The 24,012-nt window shown below is 39.4% G+C and overlaps 1 protein-coding gene across 1 annotated transcript in view; it reads right to left on the bottom strand.

Annotated features, from left to right (window-relative positions):
- Window positions 1-15,371: 15,371 nt before the first annotated feature.
- LOC116063595 (gamma-aminobutyric acid receptor subunit rho-2-like) overlaps window positions 15,372-24,012 on the bottom strand; it is a 31,895-nt gene continuing 23,254 nt past the window's right edge. The window contains exons 7-9 of the mRNA XM_031318588.2: window positions 22,675-22,827; window positions 17,154-17,362; window positions 15,372-17,062 (exon numbers count right to left, since the gene is read on the bottom strand). Coding sequence (XP_031174448.1) covers window positions 16,748-17,062; window positions 17,154-17,362; window positions 22,675-22,827 — 677 coding nt within the window. The 3' untranslated portion in view covers window positions 15,372-16,747. The remainder of the gene's footprint in view (window positions 17,063-17,153; window positions 17,363-22,674; window positions 22,828-24,012) is intronic.

Genomic DNA, 24,012 nt, shown 5'->3' with positions numbered 1-24,012 from the left:
CACTGTCAATTGCTGATCATTTTCCGATGGATGGAAAATCTCAGGTCAGGTGTTTTAAACAACCATACATGTACATAAACAAATGGTATCGTAGGAAAAAAATGATTTTAACTAATTCATATTTTTTCCATGATGAAAGTAGACCTCTACATTATAAAGTAAGGACAATAAGCAAATGCTGTACTTTTAAAAACTTTTATTTTTTAAATCTATTTTTTAGATGCAGTGGTTGAGCCCATGGTTTCTTCATGCTGTATTATTGGCTGCAGGATCTGCATCGAGGAATGGCAGAACAGTGCTGCCTTTTGTCCAAAATGTCGAGCTGATGATTTTGTTGTCAACACACAACAACTCATTGGACTCTCTGATGCATTGGCTGCACTGGGAAACACGGGGGTCTGAATATATTCACCTGTAAACGTCCTCATAGATCACGAGGTTGTTTTTCATTGGCATAGTGGCATTGGCAACAATTTTGTTACTGTAGCCATCCACAGCCAACACATGGGTCAAACCAAACATCACAAGTTTCTCATTTTGATCCAGGTGAAGTTTATGATTCAGCGTGGTAAGGGACAGGATTTAGATTACAAGCACCCTGAAGAAAAAAGAATTGTTATACTTTGATTAATGTGGGCTTCCAATCACAAAACATTTTTACAATGACAAAATTCTGCATGGCTTATTATTATGATGATGTTGATGATGATGATGATAATGTTTATTATTATTATTATTATTATTATTATTATTATTATCATAAAACATTTTAGAGACATTTTATATGTAGCAGGCTCACAACTTGGGGGAAGAAACTGCTCTGAAGTCTATTAAACGTACAATATGTAACTTTCTGCCGCTAGGGGTCCCTCAACCAAAACAAGGGATTGTAAACACAGACGTTTGATGACGTAGGTAAGTTGTGTGGAATTATGGGAGTTTTTATTAATAAACGATGATTGTTGATTAGAATGCATCTTTTCACGGACGAGTTTACCCTTTCAAGTTTATTCACGTTACGTTTAGTAACGTTTATATCATGCTAATAAAATAGCTGCAGTTTCCCCAACATAATTACGTTTTTCTTGATTCAATCTGTATTGGTAGCTGGCTGACCAGTTAGCTAGTGAGCCGGCAAGTTAACATTAGCGGCTAACATTAGCAGGTTTTACCACACTATCACAGTCTATTTCACATGCCAATGTCACCTTTTGGATTTTGCCAGGCGGACAGGGTTTGTTGTAACGTGAACAACACACTAGAAGTGTAAAACGCTCTCCATCTCAGACTACCCAGCTGAACCAATGGATGTAGACTATTCAGACCAAGGTTGTTCTCCATGATCTCTGTCACTCTCTTGGCCCCACACCCGACGTAGCTGTCCCCAATGATCCCAACTGTGGCTGAATCGAAAAACACATTGTAATAGTGAGAAATGTATCATATTGTAGGTTATATGTAGATAAAGGCAAAATGAACAGCAGTAATCTTAATTTCACACAGTTATCTTAAAATGCATTATTGTCACATCCGTTTGTAATGCAACCAAGATGACAACGCTCGTATAGGCAAACTCGAGGCCTCATAGCAGCGCTCCACAAACTAATGGGTGACGTCACACATGCTCTGTCCATTTATATTACAGTCTATATATATATATTTTTGTATTTATTGTCTGTAATGACAGCTACTACTATGCACTACGCATTTTTGAGTCCATGACAAATTTCCCCTAGGGGACAATAAAGTATATTCTCTTCTATTCTATTCTATTCTATGCTCGATTCTTATTCTAATGAGGTCATCCACTGTGTCTACATGCAGGTACTCTCTGACATCGGATTTAATCCTCTTTAGGGATAGACCCTAATTGTTTTAAACACTGGACCCAATGGCCACCAAGCCCCTAAATGTGGTGGCCAAAGTAAAATTTTGGTGGTCAAAATGTAAATTTATAAAAACAAAACAGAAAAGACAATTTATCGTAACTTAACACAGCCTTGCTTAACTGTAACACTACCATAAATGAAAAAACAACCAGAAAAAAATAAATATATAAAAAATATATATAAAAAAAAAAATATATATATATATATTTATTCATATATATATATATCTATTCAAGTTAAAGTTGGAAGTTCTTTGTAAACATATATATTCTCTCACAGTCTCTTACTTCATTCTATTTATCTTATCGGCTATCACTACGCAGCATTTTCCTTGCCAATGTGTACAGTCTTCAGCAAACAAAATGGATGAACTTCGGCTGCAGATCACCACGCATAAATGGATTATGGACTGCAATATCATGATTTTCACAGAAACATGGTAAAAACAGCGCTGTGCAACAGCATGTGCATGTTTCGCCAAAGTTGATTTTTACGGACGATGAGTGTGACGCCATGAAAGCGAGAGTGTGAGTGTAGATGACGTCCACGCAGTTAACTAATCACTCACCGGAATAATAAAAATGTAGTCAAATTTGCAGGATGCAAATGTCTCTTTCCAGAAATCATGACCCAGTTACTCAAGAATCCACAGGCCTGTTTGTGAGCAGTTTCAGGTACAAACTATTTTCTTTGTAACAAACTACACCCACCGACCGTATAAATTCACAGAAGGAAGCATATTCATAGACAAGATGCCTGTGCTTATTTGTAACTAAGTATCGATAAATAATACTACAGGTTTGAGGGAAAAATATAGATTTCAGGTTTTGGGGTGAACTGTCCCTTTATAGTACAGCTGCTGATAATATTGCATTTTTGAATGCAGGACCTTTATGTGTAATGGTTGCTACTTTTGTTCAAGTAAAGAGTACTTTGTCCTGCACAGCATGTGGGTATTTCAACTCCAACTGTATAGAATCCTGATATTATTTACATTGTAGGCTAATTGCATCTTTTTCTGAAAACATTTGCTGTATTTTATTTTGGATGTTTAACTCTGCCATAGACTGTTGGTACGTTGTAGATAAACACATTCCAGTTTACAAATTGTCCATGCAGTGGTGATGGAACATGGAATATTGTACAATGAGTATCCTAGCTTAAAAGTGGTATTGCATCACTTTTACTGCCTCTTCTCCTTACAGGTGTTTTCAGCACACGCAACTGTAAATGATTGGATACTTGATGCAGAGTGACAGGTTTTATCCCTATTATGCTCTGTGTCACACATCGACACAGGCTGATGTTACAGAAATGTATTTGTGCAGTGAACCTTGGCATTCCACTTTAAGATACACTCTTTCCTTTCTCACTGACACTGAGTTTTCTTTTTGTACAATTGTTAAATCATTATGTGGAATGTTAAGTAAACACTGTTTATGGAAAACTAGAGGCCGTGTGGGACGTGCTGGACGCAGTGGCATAGCCTACAGTTTGATTACAAACTGCACAAAGGTGCCCTGGTTAGGAAATCAGAGTTTAATCTTGTTATATAAATTATGTACAGTATATGATCAAACAGGTTTGATAAAGATATTGATATTTGATTTCATCTTAATTATTAAATTAAAAGATGTTCCATTTTTAGACAAGATTCTTTTAAACAGATTGTTTACATCTACAATTACATGTCAACTGAGCAAATTCAATCTTCTGATGAGGTCCATGAGATACGGTTGAAAGCGAGTAAATCAACCTTTTGTTGAGATTGCAGATCACAGAGATCAGGCGACTTGTTGGTCAATTGTTGGAATTGTTGGGTCTTGGTAAATTATTGAGTGTGGTCTAGACCTACTCTATCTGTAAAGTGTCTTGAGATAACTCTTTGTTGTTATGATTTGATACTATGAATAAAATTTAATTGAATTGACACTTTCTAGTTGTTCTACTGACTGTGAATTAGTGACTGACTCCCAGACATTTTCTATCCCAATTATTGAATCCGGTGAATTTCAGTTACATCGCCATGTTCTCAAGAGACATTATCACAAGAGACATTATCAAAACAATTTGGTCTCTTTGCTGTTCATCTGCATGATTATTCACAAAAATTTACAATATTTGATCACATGCAATTTGCATGCAAGAGGGTGGCCAGTTAAGGAATTACACATGGTGATTTAGATTCACAGCTTTCACAGGATGTACCTCAGGAAATCCAGCAGATGTCAGCATAATGCCACATAGCCTATAACACTCTTTCAGGCATCAGAGGGCGTTCACACATTTCATGCCATGTGTTTAGCTTTAGCTAATGCTTAGACACATACAGTGGCTATACATAAAACAATCATGGTTTGCAAATCATCTTTTTTTCATGTAGCTGTCACAGTCTCCATCAGTGGATCATCATCAAGTTAGTAACTTTGGTCACATGAGGTGGTTGTATATGGGGGGGGGACATGGTAAACCCTGCCTTTTCATTTAAAGATGGTCTCTGGTGTCAGATGTGAATGTTAAACTATCTCTGGTTTTCCACTGACTTGTGGTCGATGACCTTTAACCCCTTCCTTGTAGAAACCATTCAACACCTAAAGCAGATGTTTAAAAAGGTGGCCTAAAACAACATAAGTTAACAGTTCAATGACAAAGCCCTTTAGTGGCTGCAGGAATTATGTATCTTGTCCGTCAGGAGCAAAGGAGGAAGTAGTAGGACTTAATGAAAGAGTGACAAAGTCTACAGACAGAGGAGGTCAGAATGGATGCATATATAAAAAAAACATTGGAAGTAAAATGGTAGCCCACTATTAGCTAGGTGTTTAACTATGGCCATGTGATAACAACATTATCAAATCATCAAGACCATCCACACGCTGCGGAGCGGAGGAGGGTCTGGCTACTCCACATGGCAGTCTGGGATTGGAGAAAAACGTGCTCTGGTTTATTGGCATTTCTTTAAACCAATCACAATCGTCATGGGCGGTGCTAAGCTCCGCACAGAGCCGCTGTAAAGTAGTCGTGCGAGAGAAAACTAAGATTGGACAGATAGTCTAGCTAGCTGTCTCAATTTACCATGCAGAGATCCACCGGAGTTTCAAATTCAAACAAAAAGAAAGTGGAAGGAAACGGACAGACGTGCATCTGGCGGTATTTCCTGCGGCACCGGAGCAATTCTGAAAGTAGAACGTTAAGGATATAGACTAGGGATAACGTACAGCCAGCGGGTCATTATTGCAAAATGTTTATTTCACAATAATTACATACTCGCTGTACTTTATCCCACTTATTACACAGCTACTTATGAAAGAAATCCCAGCGGCATGGTCAGTAACACAGCCCAGGTGATTATCAAAGCAACACTGTTTGAAATAAAATGTCAATCAAGTTTATCAAATCACTTCATAATTTATCACTCTATTTTTCCATACACATGTATTTTAACCGATGCATTTTTAAATTCACATTCACATTTTCATCAATTCAGTTTTTTCCATTGTTTTTTGTTACTTTCCACCCTTGAGGCCACTTATCTTAAATGGCAATTTTTTTGTTGTGAATTTTTATTTTTATATAACCTTTATTTAACCAGGTAGGCCGTTGAGAACAGGTTCTCATTTGCAACGGCGACCTAGCCAAGAAAAGCGTGCAGGACAACATACAGTTTCTGTCACATACAGTTCTGCTCTTATTGTGTTTTCTGTTTGTTTCTTGGACTTCCTGTTTTATTTTGACATTTACTGTTTTGTCTTCATTCACTTCATTTGTCTTCCTGCCTTTGTTTGTTTCCCGCCGTTTGTGATTACCTGTTTCCGCCCTAATGTGATTCACCTGTGTGTAGTTGTCTTCCCATCCCCTGTGTATATAATACGCCCTTGTTTCACTTGTTCCCTGCCAGATTGTTGTTACTCCTCGTGTGTCTCACTCTCCAGCATTTCCTAGTGTTTGTTTCCAGTGTTTCCTGATTTATTGCCTGTATTTTTCACCTCGTCTTCTGCCTATTGGATTTGTACCGTTGCCTGGATTGTTTATTCGTTAATAAACATACTCACCTTTTACTCCATGTTGAGTCGAGCATTTGAGTCCGACATTGTACCCTTGACAGTTTCACATTCAATACAATACAGGAATACAGAATACAAAGGCTATATAAAGTGCAGATTAAGTAGGCATTACAAAGCAAAGTGAGGTGTAAGTAAGGAAGGAAATGCGAAATTGATATGGTAATAACACAATATACATGAATAGGCAGTCTATAACACTGCTGAGATGTAGTGAAGAGCCAAACAAAAAACAAAAACAGTTAGTGCAAATTATGATCTCGTTAGTGGTGTTGATCAGTTATAAAGCAGTATATATGAATAGTATATGTAGATATTGAATGTAGTGAAAATTCAATATACAGTTAGTGCAAATAGTGGACTAGGTAGTGATGTAGATCAGAAATTACACGATATGCATTAATAGACTATATTATATATAGTCTATATAATGCTGAGATGTAGTAAAGAGTCAATATACAGTTGGTGCAAAGTGTGGTCTAGATGATGATATAGGTCAGTAATATCACAGTATACAAGAATAGACACAATTATATACATATATATACAATGAGGAAAATAAGTATTTGAACACCCTGCTAGTAGCCTTTGTTTGCAATTACAGAGGTCAAACGTTTCCTGTAGTTTTTCACCAGGTTTGCACACACTGCAGGAGGGATTTTGGCCCACTCCTCCACACAGATCTTCTCTAGATCAGTCAGGTTTCTGGGCTGTCGCTGAGAAACACGGAGTTTGAGCTCCCTCCAAAGATTCTCTATTGGGTTTAGGTCTGGAGACTGGCTAGGCCACGCCAGAACCTTGATATGCTTCTTACAGAGCCACTCCTTGGTTATCCTGGCTGTGTGCTTCGGGTCATTGTCATGTTGGAAGACCCAGCCTCAACCCATCTTTAATGCTCTAACTGAGGGAAGGAGGTTGTTCCCCAAAATCTCGCAATACATGGCCCCGGTCATCCTCTCCTTAATACAGTGCAGTCGCCCTGTCCCATGTGCAGAAAAACACCCCCAAAGCATGATGCTACCACCTCCATGCTTCACAGTAGGGATGGTGTTCTTGGGATGGTACTCATCATTCTTCTTCCTCCAAACACAGTTAGTGGAATTATGACCAAAAAGTTCCATTTTGGTCTCATCTGACCACATGACTTTCTCCCATGACTCCTCTGGATCATCCAAATGGTCATTGGCAAACTTAAGACGGGCCTTGACATGTGCTGGTTTAAGCAGGGGAACCTTCCGTGCCATGCATGATTTCAAACCATGACGTCTTAATGTATTACCAACAGTAACCTTGGAAACGGTGGTCCCAGCTCTTTTCAGGTCATTGACCGGCTCCTCCCGTGTAGTTCTGGGCTGATTTCTCACCTTTCTTAGGCTCATTGAGACCCCACGAGGTGAGATCTTGCATGGAGCCCCAGTCCGAGGGAGATTGACAGTCATGTTTAGCTTCTTCCATTTTCTAATGATTGCTCCAACAGTGGACCTTTTTTCACCAAGCTGCTTGGCAATTTCCCCGTAGCCCTTTCCAGCCTTGTGGAGGTGTACAATTTTGTCTCTAGTGTCTTTGGACAGCGCTTTGGTCGTGGCCATGTTAGTAGTTGGATTCTTACTGATTGTATGGGGTGGACAGGTGTCTTTATGCAGCTAACGACCTCAAACAGGTGCATCTAATTTAGGATAATAAATGGAGTGGAGGTGGACATTTTAAAGGCAGACTAACAGGTCTTTGAGGGTCAGAATTCTAGCTGATAGACAGGTGTTCAAATACTTATTTGCAGCTGTATCATACAAAAAAATCATATATTGTGATTTCTGGATTTTTTTTTTAGATTATGTCTCTCACAGTGGACATGCACCTACGATGACAATTTCAGACCCCTCCATGATTTCTAAGTGGGAGAACTTGCAAAATAGCAGGGTGTTCAAATACTTATTTTCCTCACTGTAAATGCTGAGATGTAGTGAAGAGTCAATATACAGTTAGTGCAGATTGTGGTGTACAAAAATTGTGTGACACATAGGTTGGAGGAATGACAGTTGAGCATACCTGGGCGGATGAATAGTGCAAAAGGGCGTAAGCAGAATATGATAGCAATGCACGTGAAAATGTGCATCTGTGCAAATATGCAATTGGACGTGACAGAGATAATGGAATGCAATAATGCATTAAGGGGTGCGTAAACAGAGCACGAGAGATGGAGAACGGTTAGCATGTACAGTGATCGGACAGGAGCTCAGATAGATGTACTTTGAAGGCAGTTCGTGAGATAAAGGTTTTGAGTTTCAGGGTTTTTTGAAGTGCATTCCAATCATTTGCAGCTGAGAACTGGAAGGAGTGGCGGCCGAAGGAGGTGTGGGCTTTTCGGGTGAGATGTAACTGCTAGAGCGCAGGTTGCGGGTGGGTGAAGCTATGGTGACCAGTGAGCGTAGGTACAGCAGGGCTTTGCCTAGCAAGGATTTGTAAATGAGTTGGTACCAGTGAGTTAAGCGACGCAACGAGGGTCATCCAACTAATGTATAGAGGTTGCAGTGGTGGGTGTTAGGAGGGGCTCTAGTTATGAAAAGTATGGCACTGTGGTGAGTTATGTGTTGCTGGAAGGAGAGGGAACTGTCTAACCAGACACCTAAGTATTTGTACACCACCACGTTTTCTAGTTCCAACCCATCGAGTATGGTAATGCTTATCGGGTGGGCAGGGGTGGGCAGCAAACGATTGAAGAGCATAAACTTAGTTTTGCCAGAGGTTAGCAGTAGTTGGAGGTTTCGGAAGCAGTGCTGAATGGCGTTGAATGTCTCCTGGAGGTTTGATAGCACAGTAGCCAAAGAGGGGCCGGATGTGTACAGGATTGTGTCGTCTGCGTATAGGTGGATTTGAGAATTCCCAGCAGCAAGAGCCACATCATTGATGTATAGGGAGAAAAGAGTCAGTCCAAGAATCAAACCTTGTGGCACCCCCGTAGAGACATCCATAGGTTCAGACAGCAGGCCCTCAGATTTAACACGCTGGATCCTATCAGAAAAATAGTTATTGAACCACGCGAGGCAGTTATGAGAGAAACCAAGTCTGTCGATGAGAATACAATGGTTAACAGAGTCAAAGGCCTTGGACAGATCAATGTAGACGGCTGATGTCGTTTATGACCTTGAGGGTAGCTGTGGTACAGCCATGACCGGCACGGAAGCCAGATTGTGTAGCGGAAAGGATACGGTGGGATTCAAGGTGGTTGGTAATCTGTTTATTGACCAAGCTTTCGAGGACTTTAGAAAGACAGGGTAAGATAGATATGGGTCTATAGCAGTTTGGGTCAAGGGTGTCTCCCCCGTTGAAGAGAGGGATGACTGTGGCGGCTTTCCAATCTCCGGGAATTTCTGAAGATAGGTTGAACAGATTGGTAATGGGGGAAGCAATCATTTTTGCAAATCATTTTAGGTAATTGGGGTCAAGGTTGTTTAGCCCGGCTGATTTGTATGGGTCCAGATTTTGCAACTCCCTCAGCACGTCAGCTGTCAGGATAGGGGTAAAGGAGAAGCATGGTGGGGGTGTGGACGTGTAGCTGCGGGTTTTGTATGATGAATGTGACGGGAAAAATGATTAAACATGGCTCTGTTTTCTTCATTACACAACTGTTTTCATCAAATCAGCTTTAAATTAATTTAATTATATTTTTTAATTCACATGCATTTTTACTGCTCTGTTTTCGAATTCACATGCATTTTTACTGCTCTGTTTTCGAACTCATCACCTCATCACCTCATCACCTTTTTACAATTACAGAAACCAACCTCTTATACCAGCAATGATAAAAAGTAGAGAGGTACATTAACAACCAAACTACTGAGCAAGCACAACATAATCCAGCTGTGTCTGCATGCCTACATTTGAGAGCTACACATTCTCAGTTCTGGCAGTTAGTATTCCTCACATATAAACTCCAGCTGAGAGCAGAGTAAACACTAGGACTCTATCCATAATTGAAGTGTCATTCTGTTTAGTAACGCCAGGCTACTTCCCTGTGTGCTCCATTAGCTTTTTCATTTGTCTAACAGACTGTGTGGTGTGTTAAGACTGCTCTCGTCTGCTCGGAAGGATGTCGGAACCGCTCCGATCTCAAATCGGGGATATCCAACATGTTGGTTCGTGTGTGATGTGTTGATTTTGCCGTGTGCTGCGCACCACACACTGTATGACCAAAACCGTCAGACCCGTGATTTTTTATCGCCGTGTGTGGGGTCTCTCAGGATTGGAAAATCGGCCGACAATTTTAAAATCGTCCCGTGTGAACCAGGCTTAAGCATCCTCTCATGTCCCCTTCGGACATTTGTATTTGCAGATTCATTACAGCTTAAAGGACTAGTTCAGTCTTTGGGGAAATATGCTTATTCACTTTCATTCTGAGAGTGAGATGAGAAGATCAATATCAATCTAAATCTCTCTTTGTGTTCAGTACAGAGCTGGAGCCAGGATGTGTTAGCTTAGCTTAGCATAAAGACTGGAAGCAGGGGAAAACACCTAACCTGGGTTAGTCTGAAGTTCAAAAATAGATCTACCAACACATATAAAGCGTGCTAATTAACACGTCATCTCTCAATTGGTTAAACTTTTACCTAGGCAGTCATTTTCAGTGAAAAGGCTCTGATAAAACCACTGTACACTGCCTGCAAGGGAACAAACAGCATACAAAGTTTGGGACTAGTGGTGCATTAAGCAACTAGAGAGGCAGATGTTTATTTCTAAAGAGTTGATGGAGACCAAACCTACAGCTAAAATGAGAGTGAATTTTGTACTAACATTAATCAGGTGGACAAGGTAATAACATTTTCAATTAGTTTTTATTTTAGTTTAGTTTTAGTTAGTTTTCAGAGCGTGTTTGCTAGTTTTAGTTTAGTTTCAGTTTTTCAGAAAAAAATACTTTTAGTTTGTATATATTTAGTTTTAGTTTTACAGTAGTTTTAGCTTGTTTTTGTTAGGGCCAGGTATAATGTCTCAGAAGTATGTACTATACATACAAAATACATTGTTGGAGAACTCTACTTTAATGTCCGATGTAAAGCAATTGCTAGTGATGTCCAAATAAAGCATTGTGAAGCATTTTCATTTTTTTCTGAGCCCATTCGATGGCTCTCTCTGTTCTAGAAAGGGTTGAAAGCACATTGAACTGCATCCCTTGAGCTTTTTTCTTTAAACCAAGAGCGCCATCTAGGTGCATCAACAAATACAACTAATAGTTTATAAAGCTTAATTTGGACATCACTAGTAATTGCGGGACAGCGCCATCTCCTGTCAAGTCTTTTCAATTTATGTAAAAAACTAAAACTGTTGCAGGGACCCAGGTTTCATTCAGCCCAAGATGATTTGTTCTGGGAGATGGGTCAATCCTAAGCGGGATGGATAAGCACATAAGAAGCTGGGTCCACACTAGTTTAATGATAGCCAGACAGATTATTTTAAGAGGATGAAAGAATGAAGGGGTGCCATCAATCCAGGAGTGGGCTTGTGAGATAGCTAGGGTGGCGGCGTTTGAAAAATTGTCATATAAACGGTTTGCCAGATTGAATGTCTAAACTAGAAAATGGGGAAAGTACCTGGACATTCTATAGGGCTCCAAAGAAGCTTTGTGCTGGGGAGAGATGTGTATGATGGGATTATGGTGTTGTCATTTATACATATGTTTGTTGGTTTATGGCTTATTGTCTTTTTCGTTATTCTGTTGAATGGTTTTGAATATTGTAGTTACTGTGTCATCTTTTCTTTATATTTTACTGAGTGGATGGTGATGACGAGGGGGGGAGGGTGTTCATCTTGTGAGTTGTATGTTTTGTATTTTGTTAAAAAATGAAAAATAAAAGAATTCTTAATCACAAAAAAAAACTACAACTGAAATGATTTGCGTTCATTTTTATTTCATTTTGTATTAGTGTTTTAAGCTGGCTATATAGCTTCAGTTTAGTTCTAGGTTTTCTTGAAGCTTAAAGTTTTTTATTTACTTTCAGTTTACGTAAAATGTTTTTGTTTTAGTTTTAGTTTAGTATAATGACCCTGGTGGACACAACAGGTGGATCATTACTGCAAATAAATGCTAATATTTCATAAAGTCTGCTAAATGTGTACTTCGGAAACTGTCACCATATAATTTTTATAAGGTGATATGTTTACAGCTGTTGCCCCAAGGGCCAGAAAATCTTTTCAATTAATGGAGCTTTAACAGTCAATGAGATTGAAATTGAACTACTCATTCTCAGTAAGGAAGCAAATAAGTGTATTTCTAACTTTTGAACTATTCTTTTAAATTAGTTGTGTACCTTTGCTGACGTTTGCTAAAAATTAGCATCCATAAAAAAATTTGGAGAAAAAAAACATTTGAGAGAATGTTACCATTAATTATCAGTGTCTGACTTGTGAGCACTGTGCATGTCAGCATCCATGCCATATTTACTAGGAAACTTGGCCTTATTTTACAGTGAATAATTAAAGGTGCTCTAAGCGATGTTGGGTGACGTTACTTCTTGCTGACGTTCAAAGTATTTTCAAACAAAACTGAGACTAGCTCGCCCCTCCCTCCTCCTCATCCCGTCCCAGTCCCCCTCCCTTCCGTGCTTCCTCGGACTAACCCCCCCAACCCCCACCCCAAAATCCTTCTTGACGGTTATTGGCTGGAACGCTGGGACACTGTTTGTGTATGTTTCGTGGTGCAGGTTGCCGCAGTTTGTTTTTGTTGCCGTTTGTAGAGCCCGGGCTGTCTACAAAGACCACGTTTTTTTTACAGTGTGTTCAGGGGACAGGCAGCTCGCGGATAGTGAGGAGATGTCTTAGAGCACCTTTAATTGAATGGATGGGATGTACAAGAAAAACAACATGTTTTTGCAGATTTTTAATGTGAGTTTTTATGCAGCAGTGCTCAGGAATGAACTCCCATCATTTCAGCAGTGGAGGAGAGAACTGGCTTCCCACAGACTCCTGTCTGATGCCAAGATGACGCATTGCTGATCAGGTGTACTCATCATACGCTATACATTTTTGCTAAAAAAAAAAACAGCATTCTATGACCATCAATGACCTAAATAATTAATGCTGTTGGTTATCACTCTTGTTAGTTTTGTACTCATAGATGGGTAAAGGGAAAGTTAAATGAAACAGACTCTCACATATTCCCAGTCCCACTCCCAAAGCAACAATGATGTCGTGACAGACGTCATCTTTCACAGACACAACTTAACATCCCACGTACCAAAAACCCTAATTATGGGTCATGCTCAGTTCAAATCTGATCCTTTTCCTTCCTGTTCAAATCCAACCAAACTAAAGCCAGCAGCTTTGCACACAGAGTGATTTGTAAACTATTTATATGTTGTCCTTTTGAAATGTGTGTAAATATTTAATAATTTTTCCCAGACTCAACTTCTTACAAGCCAAGGCACAGACGTCCTTTTACGACAATAAGTCCTAAAGGATCTGCCAGTGACTCTAAACCACTGCCAGACATATTAGAGCATGAGTCAGTGTATTACCTTAAAGCAGCAGATGCATTAAAAAACAACACAGAGTAGAGTGTGGGATCAGTTGCCTTACTGCAGTGCAGTGTTTTTAAGTAGTAGTAGCATAGGCAAATCTGACGTGATTTGTTTATTTGGGGATTAGATGTGCACAGAGTGCTCTCTAAAATCTGGATTAAAGACAGATGTGCGTCGTACAGGAAGATTGTGTCTGATACATTATTCTTGGAAGTTATGACTGTTTTCAGTACAGCTGCTTCTTAGGCATTGCTGTCATTATAAACCAGAGTGGGGGAGCTTGACAGCATTGTGGCCTCAAATCCTTAAATTCTGTAGACTGGTGGTCCGATACGTTGGATCTTCAAAGCTGTAACTCAGGACTCATTTGAAAGAAAGTCTTTATTTATGAAATTTGCTCTGACAGCATTACATTCTGAACATTCTCTGAAGATGAAGATTGAAGTGATGTTGGTTTGGAAGCTGACAGATCTGTTTTTCTTGTTTTGGTTTTGTGCTCTGAGAAATCTGACTTGCTGTTATGAGAGTATCATTCCAAAATGATATGCACCATTAAAATAAATAAATAAATAAATAAATAAATAAAAATCACATTGAGTTTTGGCAAATGATTGCTGCCATAAAGCAAAAGCCCAATATTGGTTGCTGAAAAGATTATGAAGCAGGTGGAGAACTTGTCCTTAAAAGAGTACTTTGACATCTTGTGAGATGTGCCTTTTCACTTTCTTGCAGAGAGTTAGATGAAAAGATCAATACCACTCTCATGTCTGTGCAATAAGTATGGAGCTAGAGCCAAGATGTGGTTAGCCTAGCTTTTCATAAAGACTGGAAGCAGGGGGATACAGCTGGCATAGACTGGTTCCAGACCTGTTAAAAACCTCAGATTTGTTCGCCAAGTCCAATACGTCTGGTGTGCTTACTGACTGCTGCTTCCCCTGGCTGGTTCCTTTCTGATTGGTTATGGTAAAACTAATTAAAGTAACCCCCTTCCAAACAGAAATGGCATACAAACACAATGTCAAGCTGAATAAAATCAATGAAACAAGATGAACAGGCTACAAAGTTTTCTCTCCCCATATTTCTTTCTTACATTTCTGGTGGTACACAACATGGTATTTAGTGAGCTTGGAGGTGCTATTGGCTCATTTTAAAACTGACAGAGCAGGGCAAGCTGTTTACCCATGTTTCCAGTCTTTATGCAAAGCTAAGATGACCGCCTCCTTGGTCTAGCTGTGTATTTAACATGCACAGAAATTGATTGATTGATTTGAAATACTGACTTGTGTTGTGTTGTGGAATGAAACTGCAGCACTTGTGGGTGGGTGAAGTCACACGCCACAGCACAGCCAGCCATAGGGATAGCTTCTAGTTTACTATTTACCCACATGATTTGATACTGAATTTGATGGGATTCTGCTAAGAACTCCCCAATATAACAATGCAGTCCCTCATAGTACTCAGACAAACAAATGAAAAAGCATATGGCCATTAAACCATGTTTGTGTATAAAAAATGTTCACTTAAGGCGGTTCAAGTTGGTTACATCACTGGTAAAGCTTTCCATTTTGATAAGTCCTTTCTAAGAAATACACATCTAGAAAGACACTGTATTGCACGTCTGCAGCATGCATCAAGCAGTTTCTATACAAGCCCTGTTACGTGCATATTTGCCAACTTAAGGTATAATGGCACATGGATCTGGTGCTACACTAAAAATAAATATCAAATAAAATAAACTCCATGAATGAACAAGCTGTGAATACATAAATAAATAAAGACTTTACTCAGCAACAGTGGTGTGTGTGTTGCTTTAAAACCCATACAGTAGTAACATCCTTTTGCTTTAGTCTTGTTAATGCCGGTAGTTAATAACGGTAGTCCATGTGTAATACTGTACAGGGCAGCAGCATTTACTGTTACTTTAACTGAAATGTTGTCACTGTACTAGGAACGTTAAGGGAAGAAGGTCTGGTTTTTAGCTCAGTTACTGCCTCATAAACCGTCTGCTCTGGACACATTTAGCTATGCGACTCAGTCAGATCCAAAGTTTGCAGAGGCAAAAGCAGCCGAATGATCTACTCTTGTTATTTTTTTTTATCAGTTTGATCATTTAGATAGAGAGCTTCAGAGAAGAGAGTGGTATTTAGGGAAGTACAGGCAGGGGCTGGTAGCACAAACATTTGATTATGTTTTAGATAGGAACAGTCCAACTTCAGTTAGACATAGACAGTAAGTTCTTCAGTTGTGCAAAGCTTTCACGACTATCTAAAAACTCTGCCAATCAATATATTCATGACATTGACATATGGCACTTCATTAAACATATTTTTCTCAGAAGTTGATGGAGACATACAACATACAACAACCACACAACATAAGTTGTGTTGCCAAAAACTAATATTGCTCTGTGTCTGCTGGATGTGTAAACGCACAACTGGTAACACATTAGTCAAAACCAACTTTCTAAGGTAACAAGATGTCCATGGTTTGTGTTTTTCAGCTTGCTGTGAAGATCCTCTGTAGCCTAGTTTCAGATCACTCACTTCTCCAATTCTATTCGCCAATCAAATAGATCTGGTGTTGTGCTCATTGACAGTTATTTTCCCTGGCTGGAAAAGCAATTGCTCAATCTGAGTTTAGTAGGCGGGATTAAGAATAGGGGCACCATCTTCCTATATGCTAGCTACTTAGATACAATTATGAAAATAAGTGGGCCTGAAAAATGGCGGATTACATCAGCATATTTTTTTACAATTTTAAAAAACGACTAAAGCTTCAGTGATGAGTGTAGCAGAGAAACATGTTTAAATGGAAATATAGGAAAATATTAATGCTTATGTTAGGACAAAAATTCTGTTGAAATAAATTGCAAACAAACAAAATCTTGGCTACAAAAGCTTTAAAACATCATGATGTCTTGTAAGCAGTTATGTCTGTTTTTGGGTGGCCATATTTATAGTAGGCAGGGCTGGAGAGTTAATTAGTCTGTTTTTATTTTTGTACAACCAGCCCCACCAAGTTGTTGGAGTATGATGTGGGTAAATATGAGCTTGTGATATAATTACGTAAAGGAGGAGAAGCTGTATAAGTGGTTCAGTCCAGCGGTGACATGTGAGCCAGAGTTGGAGATATTCGCACCCAGCAGCCTCTGATATTCTTCAACCATCCTGCCAAACTTGTTGCTCCACCTGAACATGCATAAGGGAAACAACTGTATCCCTCTTCTAAGGACAACTAAAAGATTCCGCAGTTGTTTCATACACTGCTACAGTTTAGGCTAGAATGCACACAATCAGCAGTACACACACCAGTAGATCAGGTTAAACAGGATGTAGGCGCCAGGGAATATCATGCGAGAATAGGTGTCGATGGCGTGAGTGTTCTGGATAATCCGGAAGCCGCGGATGCCCTTCTTCTTGGTCCCCGTGGGCTCGGTGTCCAGGGAGAGATGCACTACCATTCGTTCCTGTTTTTCCGAAGCATCCTCAGGTGCCATGGAGGCCCTTGTGTACCCCGCCAGGCTGTTGGCATCCGCCTCGCTGTATGTCCCGTCTAGCATCATGGTCCTGGCGTGGGACATGCCACAGGTGCAGGGGAGTGTCTGGGACTGGTCAAAAGAGAGGAAAGAAATCAAGATTGAATAAGAAGTTAAAAGCACCATTTGGAGACGTACGCCATTTCTGAAACAGTCTCTGTACCTGTTCTCTGGCTTTTTCTCTGAGCTTGCGGTCTTTACCGTCCCTCACTGTCGTCAGGTAGTTGACAGCAGCATATTCAAGCACAGACAGGAAGACAAAGACAAAACTGACCCACAGGTAAATATCCACAGCTTTGATGTAGGAGACCCTGGGCATGGAGGCGTTGACTCCAGTGATGATGGTAGACATGGTGAGCACTGTGGTTATACCTGAAGCACAGAGAACATACAATCTTATTATGAAGAAGTTTCATATTCATGTTATCTCTGTCTGTCGGCGACAGACATCACTCCGGAACATGTAGGGCAAAAACTAGAAACTGTTAGCTGTAATTGTTGGAACAATTGGAGGAGCAGTGCAGGGGCGATTTTAGGCCTGTTTTAGGGTGTTTGACAAGCTCCCGCAAGATCAGTTTTTTAGCCACAGCGGAGATTCAGTACCAATGTTAAAACAATCTTTTTTTATTCAGTTTTTCTTTTAATAATGAATCTATTGTTTATACCTCATTATCTTTTAATTTGATGATGTGACTTTTAATTTTTCCATTTATTTAATATTTGCATAATACCATTTGATTTGTAATATCACCTCACCTTTGTAGTAATGGCCCTGTGGCTCAGCATTAAAGTCAGTTTTCTTAGAATTGTTGGTGTCTGTCCAGTTACATAATTCAGTGTTTAACCTACCATGATGGTCCAAAATTATGTTAAAATGCAGTTAGCACAGTAGAATAACCTTTTTTAAAGAATTACGTTTAAAGGGTGCTAGGCACCCCTAAAGATGTGATCCTAGAATCACCACTGGAGCGGGCTGCCTGTATTCGACCCCAAAAAGTGCCAGCATCCTAATTTAGCAGTTGCATGACATGATTATTGCATGTGTCTTTTTTTGTATGCATGTATTTCATATATTACATATGACTGCCATTTCCAGTTTTGGCTTATGTAGCTGTTAATAAACTCAAAAAGATGTTAATACACAAATACAGTATAATATTGCATATATGCTACAATAAAACTAACTAAAATATATCTGTTGGCCTACAGATTAAATTAGATAATGAAAATGGTTGCAAATTGATTAATTCCGACTACTACGGACAACTATTTTCAAGCAGCCCATAGTGGAAAACTAAAACTCAAATTGCTCTGAAAATTCAATCCTTTTGTTTTTAAAATGATAATGTAACATGAATTTTTTCACGTGTGTCTATATTTTTTCCAAACAGAATACAAAATGGACATTCAAATACAGAAGTGGTTAACTCAAAAGAAATGTTTAAAATGCTGTGTTTCATTTGCTTTAGGTAAAGAGGTAAATTGCAAAAGATATAACATCATCATAACTTCGTCATCTCAAGCACCAGTAAAGTAATAACCTCTTTCTGCATTTCACAAAGGAACATAGCAGTGCTGATAAGCTACAGAAAGTCTCACCGTGTAGAGCACAAATGGCAGACATGCTGATACTGTATATAGTGATGCAAGACTAAATATGTTTTACAACTTTCTGAACTTAGTAGACTGTTAGCTGATAGCTGTTATTAATATAACTATAGTAACATGTAGACATTAAATGCTTTGTTGTCATAGAAATGCACATTACACTCCTGAAATGATCCTGCTTTCCTCATGATCTGGATCAGCACACGATAGCTTCAAAATTAGACAGAAATACACTCATATTCAATGATGGTCAAAATGGATCAACAAGTAAGTAAGTAGGATTCATAATGTGAATGTGAGATTGACATTTTATCCTTTTGCATTCAACTATATTAACAACAATATTGTTAAACAAAGCATTAGCTAGTGCAGATGTATTCTTGCAAACATTTTTACATTCATTTTCTTACACTCACTCTTAAAAAAAAGGGTCCAGAAGATCTTGGTAACAGCAGCGTCACAAGCTGAAGGTCAACAGGCCTCTTCTTCAGCACTTCTCCTTCCCTTTAACAGCCCCAACCTCTAGATTTTTGCCTACCGATGGTACTTGTTGATTTTTAGGTCGCTGCTTTTTTGTTTTTGCCTTTTGTCTGTTGTCTGCTGTGTTCAGACTCTGCTGCATTCAGGAAGGGTCTTTTTTAAGAGCAGATACAATAAAAAGGGGAGTTCATATATATATATATATATATATATATATATATATATATATATATATCTGACTGCTTGAGTTTGTTGATGGAAAACCCTGTGTAGAAATACCTTATAATATTGAGGAGGTGACGGATTGTGATGCATCGTGATGTTGAATCGATTCAAATCATTGACAGGATAATCATAATCGAATTGAATCGTGAGACCAGTGAAGATTTACACCCCCTACTGTACATCTAACTCCTTTAGACCAACTTTAAGGATCTAGGACTTTCATGTCATGCATTAGCTTTTTGTGATGGTCATGTGATGCATTGTACATCACATGGACTCAATCCATGGACTCAAAAACTTGCATAACTAAGAGTTAGCAGGCTGTCTGCTGGCAGTGTCATCGCTCTTTTTTGGTGTTGCAGAGAGAGGTAGCTAAGCTCTGTGAGCGCATCATACATCTGGGTAAAATATTTCAGGGTAAGCATCCACTAATGCTGAACGTAGACATACACCTTGCACAGATTTGCCACTAATAGTGGTAGATTCATCAATCAAAATACAGAGTATCCTGTTATTTTTTGTGATGTCTTTTGCACTTTTTTCCTTCATCTAATCTGCGTATTTGTAGAGTATTACTCAACACATCTTACTGGAGTGCAAGACCCTGCCCATATTTAGTCCATTCAGGTGCAAATTCAGATCAACCGGCATGTCCGCCAGCAGCCAGCTATGCTTGCCTACTTTATTTGCTGTTCAAACGACTCTGGCCGTTCTCTCGTAATCTGATGCATGCATAGCCCGTACCTGCTTCTCAATTGTTTCGTGTGAAGCACATTTCAGTGTGTCAGTAGTCTTTTTATGAGCAAGTCATTCTTTGTGTTATTTTATCTTTTTCCTGAGGCCTAGATGTTGTTTGTACTCATCATGTCCGAAGTGCGTCACCACACACTCGCACCTTTCAGTTGAAGGTTTCAGTCTTGTCCAGGCTTGTGTACTCCCAAAGATTTAACATGTCTGCAAATTTGTCATCCAAGCTTCTTATCTTTCACAATGAACCAATCATTTGCCTTGCAGAAACATTCCTCTTGGTCCCTCGTCCAGCAGTCAGGTGCACTGTGCCCAATGTGCGAAGTGTCACTGCTGCCACCCCGTTTCGCAGCTGTTGGGGGAGTTGTGTTTAGATAGTTGTGTTTAGATCACAGGGATGCAGTTTGCAGCAGGGTTGCCAGATCTCGCAAAAGAAACAAGCACTAGGACTAGGCTAGAACTAGGCTCTCCAAATGAAAGAAAAAAGCCCAAAACAGTCTTAATTAAGTAGCTTAGTCAGTAGGGAGTTGGATTGGGAACTGAAGGGTAGCTGATTCAAGTCCCCGTACGGACCAAAGTATGGTGGTGGACTGGTAGCTGGAGAGGTGCCAGTTCACCTCCTGGGCACTGCCAAGGTGCTCTTGAGCAAGGCACCGAACCCCCAACTGCTCGGGGCGCCTTTCCATGGGCAGCCCCCTCACTGACATCTCTCCATTAGTGCATGTATAGGACCTGAGCATGTGTGTGTAATTCAGGCCTGTGTGTAATGTGTGTAATAACAACAGAGTGAAAACATTGTAATTTCCCCTTGCAGGATTAATAAAGTATAAATTATTATTTTATATATATATATGTGTGTGTGTGTGTGTGTGTGTGTGTGTGTGTGTGTGTGTGTGTGTGTGTATGAATGGATTTATTTTGCATTTCACAAACCATTTGAAAAAATACTGTAACTTGTAACACATTTTCCTTATTAATACTCTACTTTTGGGGATGCGCACCTAGACTCACCAGGAGGTGGAGGTAAGCAATAAGAAGTGACGGTACTCAGTACCAGTGAGTACCAGCCCATTTCTGGCACTGAGAAGGAGGTCCACAGACAAACAATGGGGATCAGTGATTGGCTGTTAGGTACACACATTCACAGCTCATCCATGTTTCTGTCTGGCTGCTGATTGCCACAGAAACTTGAGAGCACATTCACTGGGAATTATTTGCGACTCTCGTCAAGGGAGAGGAGTTAAGGTCTGCCCAAAAGGTTGTTATATTTGTCCCTAGGTGTTTTAAGAGTAATCACTAAAGGGGTCATGTAAGTCACCAAGTCTAGTAAGAAAGATGTTAAGGTAACACTGAGGCTGTAACCCTCCCTTAAAACCACAAATTGTTGTACAATATTGTTTTTTGTGTACGAATTAAACGTGTTAATTTCCTTTTAAGGTGTTGGTAGATGGAATAGATTATTTTTTTATTTTAAATGGAGCCAAGCTAACGGTTTACCCCAGCTTCCAGTCTTTATGCTAAGGTAGGCTAACAACATCCTTATTCCAACTTCATACTTACCGTAACGCGGACATGATATTGAAATCAACCCTCTTTTAACAGTTTAATTCCTGTGCTAACCAGGTTATGCTCTCAGGTCACTGTGATGTGATTGTACACCAGTGTTGGGCAAGTTACTTCCAACATGTAATATATTATAGATTACTAGTTACTGTCATTTGAGAGTAATTAGTTATATTACAATATTACTGTCTCTGAATTGTAATGCGTTACACCACTTTTGCATTACTTTTGAGTTACTTTCACCAAAATAACAGCTTAAGTTTGACTTGGCCGGCAGCTTGTGAATTTCACCACCGGATCAATAAAGTCTCCTCTTTATCCACTTTAATACATCATAGATTATTCATAATATTTTATATAATTAATATGCAAAGTAACTAAAGCTATAAAAAATAGAGAAGTAAAGCATACAATGGCAAGTAGGAGAAAATGAAAATACTCAATTAAAAGTACCTTACAGTTGTATGAAGTACGGCACTTTCCACCGCTGATAAAATGCAATGGTATTTACGTGTAGCAAGCCTAAACATTCATTCCTGACATGTTTGTGTCAGCAGCTCGGACACACTGCTGTCCGCGCTGACGTACCGTCACCTGTTGGGACACAGATGTTGTCCGTACCGTCTCTGGTTCTGGCTCTGACCACAGGAACAGTGACGGGACAGCTCGCTTCAACGCAACGTAATAACTCCTGAAAACAATATCCATCTCGCAAATGTATCTGTCCCTGCAGTTATCTCAACCATCGAATACAGCAACAGGAAATAATACTCACGGCTTTTTTTTCCTGTAAAGAAATGTTTCGCGGTGTTGGTGAATTCTTAAAAGAACGAAACACCACTAAATGTTGTGTTAAAATGCATTGTAACTAGCGTTACTGAGATTGTAACGGGTATAATATTACCGAAATGTAATTAGTAATGCATTATATTACTGCGTTACAGCAAAAAGGAATACATTACTGTAATTGCGTTACTTTTGTAACCCGTTACTCCCAACACTGGTGTACACACATTAAATTTGAACAGGCAGGATGGTCATTGTGTTGCATATCTTCCTACCTAATGAGACTCTGGCAGGGACGGCCCTGCGGTCGATCCAGAAGGACACCCAGGACAGCATGACCATCAGAGTGGCTGGGAAGTAGGTCTGCAGCAGGAAAAAGAAGATGTGACGCCGCAGAGTGAAGTTGATGTACAGACGGTTGTACCAGCCTGGTCGAGGGAAGAAGGAAAATAAAGTGAATGTTTGAAAAATAGTTTTATCTGTCAGAGTTAAAACAGAAATGATGTGCTAAAATGCCACGATGAACACAGAGACAGGTGAACTAATCTGCACAGGGATGATATAAATCTGGATGGGATATAAAACCAAACGATACAATGAACAAACAAAAACACATCTGAATAGAAAAGAGATAATTGCATTGGATAACATTTATGACGAGAAAACAGCAAGTTTACAATAGCCCAATTATGTGTTTTTCACATTAATGTTATAGTTCCTGATTTGCAAAACATTTCTCAGAGGAACCGCTTTCCTCTGCATACATTGTTAATCTCATTGGTTGAGTAAAAACCTCATTAGGCAAAATTATTTGTAGAGCTTTTACTGAAAGCTTAACTCAGTAACAGCTTACAGCTTTTATATATACTAATATAACTAATATTTGTTTCCTACCTTTAGTAGCACTATTTCGTAACATGATAAATTGTTAGTGTGGTTTGTGGATTGTGGTGAATAACTATAGTACATTGTTTCTCTAAAGACAAGTTTGTTAGGCCTGCTGCTTCTAGGTTGCTTCTCTGTCTCTCCTCTCCCCCTCCCCTCTGTCTGTCTCTAATTGCAGGAGTGGAGTCTGGTGTGCGGGAGTCAGGGTTCCAGCTGCAGCTCATCTACCACAATCAACCTCTGCTTCATCCTCCACTCTGCGTCAGATCATAGTCAAGACGACCATGTTATTATTGGAACGTGACTCTACTGCTCTGCTCCGCTCCGCTCCTACCATCCACTGGACCAGACAACCACAACTGGCCCTCACCACTAGCTGTCCACTGGATAACTCTGACGGAACCACTCCTGCTCAGAACCCCCTGAACCTGTTTGCCTCTCTGGAAACCTGGACTTGCTCTTCCCCTTTCTGGAAACCTGGACTGTACTTAAGTACTTTAAATAAATATGTTAACTCACACTCTGGCTCTGTGTTTCTGTCTGCATTTGGGTTCAGCTCTTGTTTCAAACGTAACAAAGTTGCTACTGACTTCAAATGTAATTATTTGGTAAAAAGACTTTTTTATATATATATATATATATATATATATATATATATATATATATATATATATATATATATATATATATATTGGGGTGGGGGCTAGGGTTGACACTTATTTAAAATT

Source organism: Sander lucioperca, chromosome 19 (assembly GCF_008315115.2).
Source record: "Sander lucioperca isolate FBNREF2018 chromosome 19, SLUC_FBN_1.2, whole genome shotgun sequence".
Taxonomy (NCBI): Eukaryota; Metazoa; Chordata; class Actinopteri; order Perciformes; family Percidae; genus Sander; species Sander lucioperca.
Note: the sequence above shows the minus strand (reverse complement) of the source record. Positions and strands in the feature narration are given on the sequence as shown.